Source organism: Heterodontus francisci, chromosome 47, assembly GCF_036365525.1.
Source record: "Heterodontus francisci isolate sHetFra1 chromosome 47, sHetFra1.hap1, whole genome shotgun sequence".
Taxonomy (NCBI): Eukaryota; Metazoa; Chordata; class Chondrichthyes; order Heterodontiformes; family Heterodontidae; genus Heterodontus; species Heterodontus francisci.
This window is the reverse complement of record NC_090417.1, coordinates 1178545-1193509: the sequence shown is the minus strand read 5'-3', so window position 1 is coordinate 1193509 and position 14965 is coordinate 1178545. Positions and strand designations below refer to the sequence as shown.

Below are 14965 nucleotides of genomic sequence, written 5' to 3'. Positions count from 1 at the left end.
AATCTGGAAGGTGGGACGTTGGCGAAGAGAGCAGTGGAATAGTGCAGGGGAATCTTGCATGTGCTGATAGCTGTGCCTCATTTACTATCAATCTGTTGTAAAATGCAGAGAGAGATTATTCAAATCAAGTTAAAAGAAAATAGTGAATGCAGTTTGAAGAACTGGGACACTGTTGCCACCATCAGTCTCTCTCATTTGCTGGAAGAGCATTCTTTAAGAGGAAATCTCCCCCTTTTGAGGGAAAGGGGATAACTGGTTCCATCAAGAGTTATTCTGCTATGTTCTGTGGTGATTCCAGTGGTGCGATGGTCAAGTCTGAATAAATCCTTCATCACTGCACATAGATCAGCAATAATTATTTCACAAGATCAATAAACTCATGAACTAAGCAGTTCCTGAACGACCTGCCACAGCAGTATGTGACTCAAAGCAATGTAAGAAATATAACTGTTTCACTAGCCCGCCAGGCCAATTGTCCTCTAAAGGTCCCCTAGCCCTGAGCTCACATCTTTCTCCAGTTTCCTTCCTATCTCCCCTCATGCCCTCTTCGTGCTCATCTTGTGCAGGAGACCTCCCATGTTCTCTCTCCTCAGGTACTGTCTCCCACTCTTTCAAATCTTCCATCATTGCCCCACTCCTCCAAAAACCAACCCTTGACCCCTCCTTCCTTGTAAAATACCACCCCCATCTCCAACCTCCCTTTCCTCTCCAAAGTCCTGGAATGTGTTGTAACCTCCCAAATCCGTGCCCCATCTTTCCCGGAACTCCATGTTTGAATCCCTCCAATTAGGTTTCTCCCCCTGCCACTATACCGAAATGCCTCTTAACAAAGTCACAAATGACATCCTTTGAGGTAACATTAAAGTTTCAGGTGAGTGACCTCTCATCAGTTCTGATGAAAGGTCACTCACCTGAAACGCTGCCTTTGCTTCTCTCTCCACAGATGCTGCCAGGTTTGCTGAGTATTTTCCAGCACTTTTTGTTTTTATTTCAGATTTCCAGCCACTGCAGTATTTTGCTTTTATTGTCCGAAATCCAATACTGAATGAGCAGAAATTTCCTCCAATTAAATATTGGGAAGACCGAAACCATTGTCTTCAGTCCCCGTTACAAACTCCGTTCCCTAGCTACCGACTCCATCTCTCTCCCTGACAACTGTCTGAGGCTGAACTAAATTGTTCGCAACCTTGGTGTCATATTTGACCCCGAGATGATCTTCCGCGCCATCGCTAAGACCGCCTATTTTCGCCTCTGTAACATCGCCCGACTCCATCCCCTCTCAGCTCATCTGCTGCTTAAACCATCATCCATGCCTTTGTTCCCTCTAGACTTGACTATTCCAATGTACTCCTGGCTGGTCTCCCACATCCTACCCTCCGTAAACTTAACATCCAAAACTCTGCTGCCTATGACCTATATTGCACCTATCACCCAACATTCACCTATCACCCTCTGTGTTCGCTGACCTACATTGGTTCCTTGTTAAGCAACCCCGCGATATTTGAATTCTCATCCTTGTTTTCAAATCCCTCCATGACCTCGCGCTTCCCTATCTCTGTCATCTCCTCAGCCCTACAACCCTCCAAAATCCTCTAATTTTGGTCTCTTGCGCATCCCCTGATTTTAATTGCTCCACCCTTGGTGGCAGTGCTTCAGCTGCCTGGGTCCTAAGCTCTGGAATTCCCTCCCTAAACCTCTCCGCCTCTCTTTCATCTTTTAAGAAGCTCCTTAAAACCTCCTTTGGCTGAGCTGTTGGTCAGCTGCCCTAATAGTCCCTTGTTGCCTCAGTGTCAAAGTTTGTTTGATAATGCTCCGGCATTGCGTCTTGGAACCTGTTGACTAGGTTAAAGGCGCAATATATATGCAAGATGTTGCTGTTGTAATATGTGCACCTAGCTCCTCCCTTAACAACTCTTGGATTCAATGGAAGGTATGTGAGGCTACACTTGAGGTTTGAGGTACAGGACCGGGAGAACTGAGTGACCCAGGAAATGAGCAGAGAATATGCGACAGGGGAATGGGGAGAGGTGTCTAACATTGGACAGAAAGAGTGCTCCCGAGTAGAAACAGTGCAAGAGGCCAACAGGCAAAAAAGCAGCGGCAGAGAGTCAGCGCGAGCAGAAGGTCGGAGCGCGAGCGGACTGTGGAACACCGAGAAAGAAATTCAAACGTGACGTCAGTGGCACGGAGGTAGCGGATTTCGGTCAGTTTCTGAAGAAGAATCGTGGAGAGCGGAAGTAAGGGAGCATGGAGCCGAGAGAGTTCGGCAGCGGAGCAGCAGAGGAGGCAGAGAGTAGTAAGGTAGCAAGTACCTGAGAGTAGGCCCCAATAGGACAGCCCGGAGGGAAAAAAGCTCAAGCGTCAAGGAGAGAGGTTTAAAAAAAACACCTAAAGGAAAGAGCTGATTGGTGAGTAAGCCGGTGAATGTTTCTTTTCCCGCTCAAATCAGGGACAAGTCTTAATTTTATATCTGGTGAGCTTAGATAGTTGTCTAATAAATAGAAGGTGTTTAAAATTTTTGTCCAGTGTTTTACTGCAAGTTAGTGTGTAGAAAAAAAAAACTTCGAACTAAGTAAAAAGTAGATGCAAATAATATAGATTGTGTGTCTGGACTGCAGTCTTTTTTTTATTTATTTGTGGGATGTGGGCGTCACTGGCAAGGCCAGCATTTGTTGCCCATTCCTAATTAACCTTGACAACTGAGTCGCTTGCTAGGCCATTTCAGATGGCATTTAAGAGTCAACCACATTGCTGTAGGTTTGGAGTCACATGTAGGCCAGACCAGGTAAGGACAGCAGACTTCCTTCTCTAAAGGGTGTTAGTGAACCAGATGGGTTTTTATAACAATTGTTTCATGGTCACCATTAGACTAGCTTTTAATTCTAGATTTATTAGTTGAAGTCAAATTTTACCATCTGTCATGATGGGATTCAAACCCATGTCTCCAGAACATTAACCTGGGCATTGGATTATTGGTCTAGTGAAATTACCACTATGCCACTGCCTCCCCACTCTGTGAGGGGTTTGTGGACAGGGAGCCTGTCCCAAAGCAAACACATCTACAGTCGATGTCTCCTTGCGAAAATTTGCAGCTCTGGGTGATTGAGGCGGAGTGTGGGTTGGAGGCTCTCCGACACATAAGGCAGTGGGAGAACAATTTGCACCAGACTTTGGCCACACCTCAGAGAGAGGTGCAGGTCCAGAATGGGGTTGCTGTGACTGCAAGGGGAATCCAGGCGAGAACGTGGATCTGCAGAAACTGATCCTATTCAACAGGTACAATGTACTTGCATACTGTGAGAATAAGGATAAAGACAATCGGAAGGACAACCGGAATGCTGACCATGATACCTTGGAGCAGGAGACTGTCCAAAGTGAGGAGGAGGGAAAGCCTAATATGGTAGTTGTAGGGGATTTGATAATTAGGGAGACAGATAGCATCCTTTGCAAGCAGGATCGAGAGTCCTACATGGTATGTTGCTTGCCTGGTTTCAGATTGAAGGACCCTCGAACCAGCTTGAAAGGATGTTGGAGAGGGGAGGATCTGGTCATTGTGATTCATGTTGGGACCAACAACATAGGGAAGAGTAGGCAAGAGGTCCTACTTGGAGAGTACCAGGAACTCGGAGCCTCAAGGGTTATAATCTCTGGGTTATTACATGCAGATTGGCATAGGGGTAAGAATATTAGGGGGGTGAACAGGTGTCTGGAGGAGTGGTGTGGGGAAGAGGAGTTCCATTTCGTGGGACACTGTCAGCAGTACTGGGGCAGGAAGGAACTGTACTGTGGGACATGCTCCATCTGAACTGGGATGGGACTAGAGTCTTAGTGGAAAGGATAAATTGGGCAGTCACAAGAAAGTGGTGGGAGGGAAGGGCTCAGGAGGAAGAGGTAATATAGATAATGGTTCACAAGCAAATGGCAGGGAAGAGGGTAGAGTAACAGTCAGAAATAGTGCTTTCGGCACCACAGGTAAAGGGAAAACTAAAAAGATTTAAAATGATTAAACCAAGAGAGAGAAATAAGAAATGTGTGAGTAAAACATCAGAGCTGAAGGCTAGGTTAGGCTGTGTAGCTCAGATAAGTGTTCTTTATGCAAACACATGGAATATAGTGCTATGGCCAGTTGGTGTGACGTCTGTGATTCCCACTGTTCAACTCCCCATCTGACTGCAGCAAGTGTGTTTGTATTAGAGTTTAGCCCCTCGGTCTCAAATAACCAGACAGCGACAGGTTTTCTTGTCGGTTTTAAAAACAGAAAGTCAATTGTTTATTGATCAATACGCCTTATCCCGAAATTGTCACAATTGCATCCACTCACACATTCGCTCACACACACACAAGAAACAGACAGAGAAGGAAAAGAGGAAGATTTTTTTTGTGGGGGAGAAAGGTTACGGTCAACCTGTTGAATTCTCTTGAGACTCAAGTTCTGGATGGTTGCAGGCCTGAAATTATTGTAGATTTCTCTCTTGATTGAAGATTTTGTTGAAGATGGTGGATCACTGCCAGCTCTGTCCACTGTTCTTTTTTCTTTCTTTCTTTTGGGCCTCCTTATCTCGAGAGACAATGGATACGCGCCTGGAGGTGGTCAGTGGTTTGTGAAGCAGCGCCTGGAGTGGCTATAAAGGCCAATTCTGGAGTGGCAGGCTCTTCCACAGGTGCTGCAGAGAAATTTGTTTGTTGGGGCTGTTGCACAGTTGGCTCTCCCCTTGCGCCTCTGTCTTTTTTCCTGCCAACTACTAAGTCTCTTCGACTCGCCACAATTTAGCCCTGTCTTTATGGCTGCCCGCCAGCTCTGGCGAATGCTGACTTGTGATCAATGTCACACGATTTCATGTCACGTTTGCAGACGTCTTTATAACGGAGACATGGACGGCCGGTGGGTCTGATACCAGTGGCGAGCTCGCTGTACAATGTGTCTTTGGGGATCCTGCCATCTTCCATGCGGCTCACTTGGCCAAGCCATCTCAAGCGCCGCTGACTCAGTAGTGTGTATAAGCTGGGGGTGTTGGCCGCTTCAAGGACTTCTGTGTTGGAGATATAGTCCTGCCACCTGATGCCAAGTATTCTCCGAAGGCAGCGAAGATGGAATGAATTGAGACGTCGCTCTTGGCTGGCATACGTTGTCCAGGCCTCGCTGCCGTAGAGCAAGGTACTGAGGACACAGGCCTGATACACTCGGACTTTTGTGTTCCGTGTCAGTGCGCCATTTTCCCACACTCTCTTGGCCAGTCTGGACATAGCAGTGGAAGCCTTACCCATGCGCTTGTTGATTTCTGCATCTAGAGACAGGTTACTGGTGATAGTTGAGCCTAGGTAGGTGAACTCTTGAACCACTTCCAGAGCGTGGTCGCCAATATTGATGGATGGAGCATTTCTGACATCCTGCCCCATGATGTTCGTTTTCTTGAGGCTGATGGTTAGGCCAAATTCATTGCAGGCAGACGCAAACCTGTCGATGAGACTCTGCAGGCATTCTTCAGTGTGAGATGTTAAAGCAGCATCGTCAGCAAAGAGGAGTTCTCTGATGAGGACTTTCCGTACTTTGGACTTCGCTCTTAGACGGGCAAGGTTGAACAACCTGCCCCCTGATCTTGTGTGGAGGAAAATTCCTTCTTCAGAGGATTTGAACGCATGTGAAAGCAGCAGGGAGAAGAAAATCCCAAAAAGTGTGGGTGCGAGAACACAGCCCTGTTTCACACCACTCAGGATAGGAAAGGGCTCTGATGAGGAGCCACCATGTTGAATTGTGCCTTTCATATTGTCATGGAATGAGGTGATGATACTTAGTAGCTTTGGTGGACATCCGATCTTTTCTAGTAGTCTGAAGAGACCACGTCTGCTGACGAGGTCAAAGGCTTTGGTGAGATCAATGAAAGCAATGTAGAGGGGCATCTGTTGTTCACGGCATTTCTCCTGTATCTGACGAAGGGAGAACAGCATGTCAATAGTCGATCTCTCTGCACGAAAGCCACACTGTGCCTCAGGGTAGACGCGCTCGGCCAGCTTCTGGAGCCTGTTCAGAGCGACTCGAGCAAAGACTTTCCCCACTATGCTGAGCAGGGAGATTCCACGGTAGTTGTTGCAGTCACCGCGGTCACCTTTGTTTTTATAGAGGGTGATGATGTTGGCATCGCGCATGTCCTGGGGTACTGCTCCCTCGTCCCAGCACAGGCATAGCAGTTCATGTAGTGCTGAGAGTATAGCAGGCTTGGCACTCTTGATTATTTCAGGGGTAATGCTGTCCTTCCCAGGGGCTTTTCCGCTGGCTAGGGAATCAATGGCATCACTGAGTTCCGATTTGGTTGGCTGTATGTCCAGCTCATCCATGACTGGTAGAGGCTGGGCTGCATTGAGGGCAGTCTCAGTGACAGCATTCTCCCTGGAGTACAGTTCTAGGTAGTGCTCAACCCAGCGGTCCATCTGTTTGCGTTGGTCAGTGATTATGTCCCCCGATTTAGATTTGAGGGGGGTGATCTTCTTGATGGTTGGCCCAAGAGCTCTCTTCATGCCATCATACATTCCTCTGATGTTTCCAGTGTCTGAGGCCAGCTGAATATGACTGCATAGGTGTTGCCAGTAGTCGTTTGCGCAACGCCTAGCTGTTCTTTGTGCAGTACTTCTGGCTGCTTTAAGTGCTGCGGATGTTAGTAGATATCAGGTTTTTCAGCAGGGTATGTGCTTTCTGGCTTGCTGGGATGCCAGCTGTTACAAGTAGCTTCACCTTCTGGGTCACTCTCTCTCTCTCTCCCACCCCCCAGCCCCCGGCTGACTTTTAAAGTAAAACTGTGTCACTTCTCACCTCCTGTTAGGAGTCAGTCTGGTTTCCATCGCTTGGTGATCGCACAATGGCCCAGGACGTGGCTACTTCACACCTCCTTTGTTTTAAAAGAAGACATTCAATTCTGGAATGTTTTTAGGATGTGTAACATGGGGTTCATTAACGCCTTTTGGCCATGAAGAATTATCCTTTTGTCAGACTGTTTGAATACACAAAAGTCCAATCCCCTTTTTCTTCAGTGGCCATTTTGAACCATTCTTCACTTTTAAAAATAAAGCTTCATTTTTTAAAGGCAAAGTCCATTTTTTCATAACTCTTCAGAGTTATTCTGTGAATGTTGCTAGATCGCATTTCCGATATGTGTGACATTAGAAACAAAGTGAATGAATTGCAGGCACAAATTCAAATTGGAGGGTATGACATAGTAGCCATTATTGAAACATGGCTGTAAGATAGTCAGGACTGGGACCTAGGTATACCAGGTTTTAACGTTTACAGGAATGATAGGAAAAATGATAGAGGATAATGAGGACCCTTGGGGGTTAAGGCCAAAATTAATGATCAGAGGATAAGAGGTAAGCAGGCAGAGGAGACTTTGGTGGGCAGAATTAAGAAACAGAAAAGGATTTAAGACTGTAGTTGTATATATACCACCTGAGAGCAACTGTGAAGTGGTAGATTGTATAAATACAGAGATTAGACAAGCATGTATATACGAACATATGAACATATGAATTAGGAGCAGGAGTAGGCCATACGACCCCTCAAGCCTGCTCAGCCATTCAATAAGTTCACGGCTGAACTGATTACTCCACATTTCCACCTACCCCTGATAACCTTCCACCCCCTCGCTTATCAAGAATCTATCAACCTTTGCCTTAAAAATATTCAAAGATTCTGCTTCCACCGCCTTTTGAGGAAGAGAATTCCAAAGACTCATGACCCTCTGAGAGAAAAGATTTCCCCTCATCTCTGTCTGAAATGGGTGACCCTTTATTTTTAAACAGTGACCTTAGTTCGAGATTCTCCCACAAGGGGAAACATCCTTTCCACATCCACCCTGTCAAGATCCCTCAGGATCTTAAATGCTTCAATCAAGTCGCCTCTTACTCTTCTAATTTCCAGCAGATACATGCCTAGCCTGTCCAATCTTTCCTTATAAGACAACCTGCACATTCCAGGTATTAGTCTAGTAAACCTTCTCTGTACTGCCTCCAATGCATTTACATCCTTCCTTAAATAAAGAAACCAGTACTGTACGAAGTACTCCTGTTCTCTATAACTGAAGCATAACCTCCCTACTTTTGTATTCAATTCCCTTCACGATAACCGATAACATTCTATTAGCTTTCCTCATTACTTGCTGTACCTGCATACTAACCTTTCGCGATTCATGCACTAGGACACCCCAGATCCCTCTGCATCTCAGAGCTCTGCAATCTCCCACCATTTAGATAATATGCTTTTTTATTCTTCCTGCCAAAATGGACAATTTCACACTTTCCCACATTATACTCCATTTGCCAGATCTTTGCCCACTCACTTAACCTATCTATATCCCTTTATAGCCTCCTTATGTCCTTTTCACAAGTTAATTTCCTACTTATCTTTGTGTCATTAGCAAATTTAGCAACCATACCTGTAGCAAAGGCAGAGTGGTTTTAATAACTTACATATAGATTGGGACAAGCAAACTAGCAAGTGCCAGAAAGGCAGTGAATTTCTTGAGTATGTCTGAGATAGTTTTCTGCAACTATGTGTTGTAGAACCAATAAGGGGACATGCCATAATAAATTTAGTAATGAGCCAGAACAGCCAAAGACTGTTCTTATAATGATCATAATATGATTGAGTTCAACATAGTATTTCAAAGGGAGAAACGCAAAACAGCTACGAAGATTCTAGATTTAGATAAGGCTGACTTGAATGGGACGAGACAAAGACCATCCACAAAAAAACTGGACAAATCTGTTAATGGGTAAAATGACAGAACGTCAGTGGGAGTTGTTCAAAAAGGACTTTAATATGATACTAAACCCGTTTATACTCTTAAGGGGAAAAATCTCTACTTCCCAAAAAAGATAAAGCCGGACAACAAAAGAGCTAAGCATAAAACTGAAAGAAAAAGCATACAAAAATGCAAAAACTAGTACAGATACTGGCGAATGGGAAAGACACTAATAACAGTAAAGGGTGACAAAACAAATCGTAAGTAATACAAAAAATAGAGAAAGAAAAGGAATTTGCAAGGGATATAGAAATCAACACAAACAATTTTTACAGTTATATTCAGAAAAAGATGGTGGTTGGGAGCAATGTGGGCCTCTTGAAAACTGATGGGTGATATTGTCAATGAAAATAAGGAAAGGGCGGACATGTTGAACAATTACTTTGTGGCAATATTTACAGTAGATGAAGAGATCATCATGTCAGACATCCTAAGGAAACTAACATTGAATCACGGACAGGGAATCACTGAAATTAACATAAGCAAAATAACAGTAATGAAGAAATTAATGGCACCAAAGAGTGACAACTCACCAGGACCAGATAGTTTCCATCCCAGGGTTTTAAAGGAAGTAGGTGAGAACATTGTAGATGCTTCAACTATAATCTTCCAAAGTTCTCTCAATTCAGGAAGTGTTACTTTAGCTTGGAAAATTGTGTATGTCACTCCACTACTTAAGAAAGTTAAGATGGGGAATTAAGGAAATTATAGACCATCTGTTGTTGGGAAATTACTAGAGAATATAATTAAAGATTGGGTGAATGAACACCTTGAAAATTTTCAGCTGATTCCCCAACAGTCAGCATGGATTTGTAAAGGGTAGGTCATGCCTGATGAACCTGATTGAATTGTTTGAAGAGGCCACTAAAGTAGTGGACATGGGAATGTCACTGAAAGTGGCAATGCAGGTGGATAAGGTAGTCAAGAAGGCATTCGGCATGCTTGCCTTCATCGGTCGGGGCATAGAGTATAAAAATTGGCAAGTCATGTTGCAGCTGTACAGAACCTTAGTTAGGCCACACTACCAGAAGGATGTGGAGGCTTTGGAGAGGGTACAGAGGAGGTTTACCAGGATGTTGCCTGGTCTGGAGGGCATTAGCTATGAGGAGAGGTTGGAAAAACTTGGATTGTTTTCACTGGAACGACAGAGGTGGAGGGGTGACATGATAGAGGTTTACAAAGTTATGAGCGGCATGGACAGAGTGAATGCTTTTTCCCAGGGTGGAAGAGTCAGTTACTAGGGGACGTAGGTTTAAGGTGCAAGGGGCAAAGTTTAGAGGAGATGTGCGCGGCAAGTTTTTTACACAGAGGGTGGTGAGTGCCTGGAACTTGCTGCTAGGGGAGGTGGTGGAAGCAGATATGATAGCGACGTTTAAGAGTCATCTTGACAAATATATGAATAGGAAGGGAATAGAGGGATATGGGCCCCGGAAGTGCAGAAGGTGTTAGTTTCGGCAGGCATCAAGATCGGCGCAGGCTTGGAGGGCCGAATGGCCTGCTCCTGTGCTGTACTGTTCTTTGTTCTTTGTCTATAGATGTTGTTTATATGGACTTCCAGAAGGCATTTGATAAAGTCCTTCATAAGAGACTGTTAACTAAAGTTGAAGGTCATGGAATCAAAGGTAAATTATTGACCTGGTTACAAAATTAGCTGTGCGGCAGGAGACAGAGAGTAGGGATCATGGGCAGGTACTCTCATTGGCAGGATGGGAGTAGTGACGTTCCGCAATGATCTGTATTGGGGCCTCAACTATTCACCGTATTTGTTAACGACTTTGATGAGATAGAAAGTCTGCCAATGACACAAAGATAGACCGCATTGTAAGTAGTGTGGATGAAAGCATAAAATTATCAAAATAGTTATGGATTAAGTGAATGGACACCTTGGAAAATGGGTTTCAATGTAGGCAAATGTGAGGTCATCCACTTTGGACTGAATAAGGATGGAACAGAGTACTTTCTAAATGGTGGAAAACTAGGAACAGTGTGAAGTCCAAAGAGTCTTAGGGGTCCAGGTACACAGATCATGCAGGCATCAGTCTACAGGGCATTATATTAATTGTCTTTAATTGTATACAGATGATGGCCATGAACTGGGGATTCACTTGAGCCCCAATAAATAGACACAGACTGAAACTGTTGGCATTGGGTTAGGAGGTGTATGCTTGTAATGTGAAACTTGGCAAATGAATACTTACAAAAGTGTGCAAAGACTGACTCCAGTTCTATCCTTCACCAAGTGGCTTTCTGGAATATTATATTGTAGCAGAGGATGGTTTCCTAAAAATGAAAGTTGGAAGCAAAGAAAAAAAGAGATAGAAAACTACAATCCAATTAGCCATTGTGGAAAATGTCAAGTATGACACCAAGGTTGCAAATAGTCTGTTAAGCCTCAGACAGGGAAAAGGATGGAGTCAGTGGCTCAGGCTAATGGTGATAAGGAGCTAACCCAGAAATATGAGCCAATTACAAGACTGGAAAGAAAAATTTACATTTATATAGCATCAGCCAATGGAGCACTTTTGAAGAATAGACACCATTGCAATATAGGAAAGGCAGCAGCTAATTTGTGCACAGTAAGCTCCCACAAACAGCAATGTGATATTGACTTGATCTGTTTTAGTGATGCTCATTGAAGGATAGATTTCGACCAGGGCAAACTCCCAAGCTCTGCTACAAAATAGGACTGTGGGATCTTTTACATGAGGGCAAACAGAGTCTTAGTTTAACATCCTATCTGAAAATTGGCACCTCTTAACAATATACTAATTTCTCATTGCTGTACTAGAAGCATCAGCTTAGCTTTTGTGCTTAAGTCTTTGGAGTAAGAATTGAACACATAAACCTAATGCCCTGGGGGAAAGAGTGTTACCCACTGCACCATAGCTGACAGTAGGTCTTAGCCATTTAGAATGGACCTATGCCAGTACAGGAAAATCATCTCTGTTGTACACAGGATCCAAGATATGAGGTCCATTGATGCAGACTGTTTGTGTTGCTGTTTGCAGGAAAGGACTGAGTTCAAAGACGGCCAGGTTCGAAATTCTGTCATGACGCCAGAAGCAGGGCTGAAGAAGGAGACTGCAAACTGGCAACAGCCACGTCTCTCCAGGAAGGCACTGCTGAAATGCTGCCTGTTAAAATGGATTATCAGTCATGGCGTTCCACAGGGAACAGGTAATAATTTGACCCCCCACCACAGCAGAGCATGAAGTACAATCACAAATGAAACAGTGTTGAATATACAGGCCTATCATTAAGAAAGAACTTTGGGGAGATACTAGAGAAGCTGGCACTGTTCTTACAGCTGAGAAGGTTAAGCGGAGATTTAATGGAGGTGTTCAAAATCATGAATGGTTTTGATGGAGTAAGTAAGGAGAAATTGTTTCCAGTGGCAGGAGGGTCGGTCACCAGAGGGGACAGATTTAAGGTAGTCGTTTAGTAGTACAGAAATTGAGTTTTGCTGAAAATAGAGACATGTTGTCGCAGCTTTTCATCTTGCACTCATCAGGACAATCTGCAAGAATAACCAATATAAGGGAAAACTACAACTTATGCTGCATGAGAACCAATCAGCACTCATGCAGTATAAGTTGTTGTTTTCCCTTACATTGGGTATTCTTGCGGATTGTCCTGATGAGTGCAAGAGGAAAAGCTTCAACAACATGTCCCATTTTTAAATTTAAGGTACTTGGCAAAAGTACCAGAGGGGAGATGAGGGGAAATGTCTTTTACGCAGCGAGTTATTGTGATCTGGAATGCGCTGCCTGAAAGGACAGTGGCGCAGTGGTTAGCACCGCAGCCTCACAGCTCCAGCGACCTGGGTTCAATTCTGGGTACCACCTGTGTGGAGTTTGCAAGTTCTCCCTGTGTCTGTGTGGGTTTTCTCCGGGTGCTCCGGTTTCCTCCCACATGCCAAAGACTTGCAGGTTGATAGGTAAATTGGCCATTATAAATGGCCCCTAGTATAGGTAGGTGGTAGGGAAATATAGGGACAGGTGGGGATGTGGTAGGAATATGGAATTAGTGTAGAATTAGTATAAATGGGTGGTTGATGGTCGGCACAGACTCGGTGGGCCGAAGGGCCTGTTTCAGTGCTATATCTCTATACATACATATACAATAGGAACTTTCAAAAGGGAATACTCGAAAAGGAAACATTTGCAGGGTGATGGGGAAAGTGCAGAGGGACTGGACCTCATTGGGTACCTCTTTCAAAGAGCCGGCACAGGCACGATGGGCCAAATGGCCTCCTTCTGTGCTGTCCCATTCTATGATATTATGCATTCTGAAAGCGCCTTTTGCAACATCAGGAGATCCCAAAGCACTTTGTACCAAAGAAAGCACTTTAGAAATATAGTCACTCTTGTAATGTCGGAAAATGTTGCAGAAATGCAGTTCTCAAAATCAGTAGAACTACCCATTCAGCAGAAGTTGCTCTGAAGGCCACATCATTCTACCCTGAGAAGTTAAGCCCTGTCCATCCCATGCTTTTTCCTGTGTTGTTCAGTGATGGTCGTTTCCCCACAGCTTGTAAAGATGACCCGCACACTCTGAAACCAGAAATCTGTCTGAGCTTCAACAGCATCAAGGATTCTTCAAGGAAACGGCAGACGCGGCTTCCGATGGAAATTCTGATGGATTTAGGTTTCGATATCATGTTACTCAAGTAATTAGTCCACAAGGTCAGAAGGCACGACATAGATGGGTTAGAAATCTAGAAAAGGCGATGAGTCTATCCCATCTCCTAGAATGCTCTCTCTGAGCTCATCTTATCCATGAGGCCCACCTCATGCAACCTCGATCCTATATTCCAACCAAACTGTTGGCCAGACAACTTCCTTCACTGTGCCCCATTCCCAACCTCCATTTCCACTCCAAAGTTTTAAAAACATTCAATGACTCTGCCTCCACTACTCTCCAGGGAAAAGAGTTCCACAGACTCACGACCCTCTGAGAGAAAAATGTTCTCCTCATCTTTGTCTTAAGTGGGAGGCCCCTTATTTTTAAACTGTGCCTCCGAGTTTTTGTCTCTCCCACAAGGAGCAACATCATTTCGACATCCACCCTGTCAAGTCCCTTTGGGATCTGAAATGTTTCAATAAGATCACCTCTCATCCCAGAAATCAGTTGAGTGAACCATCTCTGAATTGCTTCCAATGCGATTATATCCTTTTTTAAGTGAGGAGACCAAAACTGTACACAGTGCTCTAGATGTGGTCTCACCAATGCCCTGCACAATGACGCCCAGCTCCATTTCCCCACCATCACCTTGGACCCCTCAACTGTCTCTGATTTGTCACTCTGCTTGTCCAATATCCAATGTTGGATGAGCAGAAATGTCCTGCAACAGAATATCCACAAACCCTGTTCCCCTGGTAATAGAGTCATAGAGCCGTACAGCATAGAAACAGGCCCTTCGGCCCACCGCATCCATGCTGACCAGAATGTCTATCTATACTAATCCCACCTGCCTGTATTAATTCCATATCCCTCTATGCCTTGCTCATTCAAGTACCTGTCCAGATGCCTCTTAAATGTCGCCACTGTTCCTGCCTCCACCACCTCCTCAGGCAGCTCATTCCAGATACCCACTATTCTTTGTGCGAAAGGTTTACCCCTTTGATCCCCGTCAAACCTCCACCCTCTCGCCTTAAATCTATGCCCTCTAGTTTTAGTCACCTCTACCATGGGAAGCAGACTCTGGCTATGTACCCTATCCATGCCTCTCATAATTTTATATACTTCTATCATGTCCCCTCTCAGCCTCCTTCACTCCAGGGAAAACAGACCCAGCCTATCCAATCTCTCTTTATAACTCAAGCCCTCCAAACCAGGCAACATCCTTGTGAATCTTTTCTGCACCCTCTCTAGCTTAATCACATCTTTCCTGTAGTGCGGCAACCAGAACTGCACACTGTACTCCAAATGCGGTCTAACCAACAGTTATGTACAACTGTAACATGACGTCCCATCTCTTGTACTCAATGCCTCAGCCGATGAAGGCAAGCATGCCATACGCCTTCCTCACCAGCCTGTCTACCTGTGTTGCCACTTTCAGGGAACTATGTACTTGCACCCCAAGGTGTCTCTGCTCAACAACACTCCCCAGAGCCCTGCCATTCACTGTATATGTCCTGCCCTGGTTTAACTTCCCAAAATGCATTACTTCA

The 14965-nt window shown here is 44.7% G+C and overlaps 1 protein-coding gene across 3 annotated transcripts in view; it reads left to right on the top strand.

Annotated features, from left to right (window-relative positions):
* The first annotated feature begins 1979 nt into the window (after window positions 1–1979).
* LOC137357138 (calsenilin-like) overlaps window positions 1980–14965 on the top strand; it is a 92033-nt gene continuing 79047 nt past the window's right edge. The window contains exons 1-2 of one of the 3 annotated variants that reach the window (XM_068023200.1): window positions 1980–2190; window positions 11801–11969. In XM_068023200.1, the coding sequence (XP_067879301.1) occupies window positions 11843–11969 (127 nt within the window). In that variant the 5' untranslated portion in view covers window positions 1980–2190; window positions 11801–11842. Of the gene's footprint in view, window positions 2409–11800; window positions 11970–14965 lie in introns of all 3 variants that reach the window. The other 2 variants (XM_068023199.1, XM_068023198.1) reach the window with 2 other exon arrangements.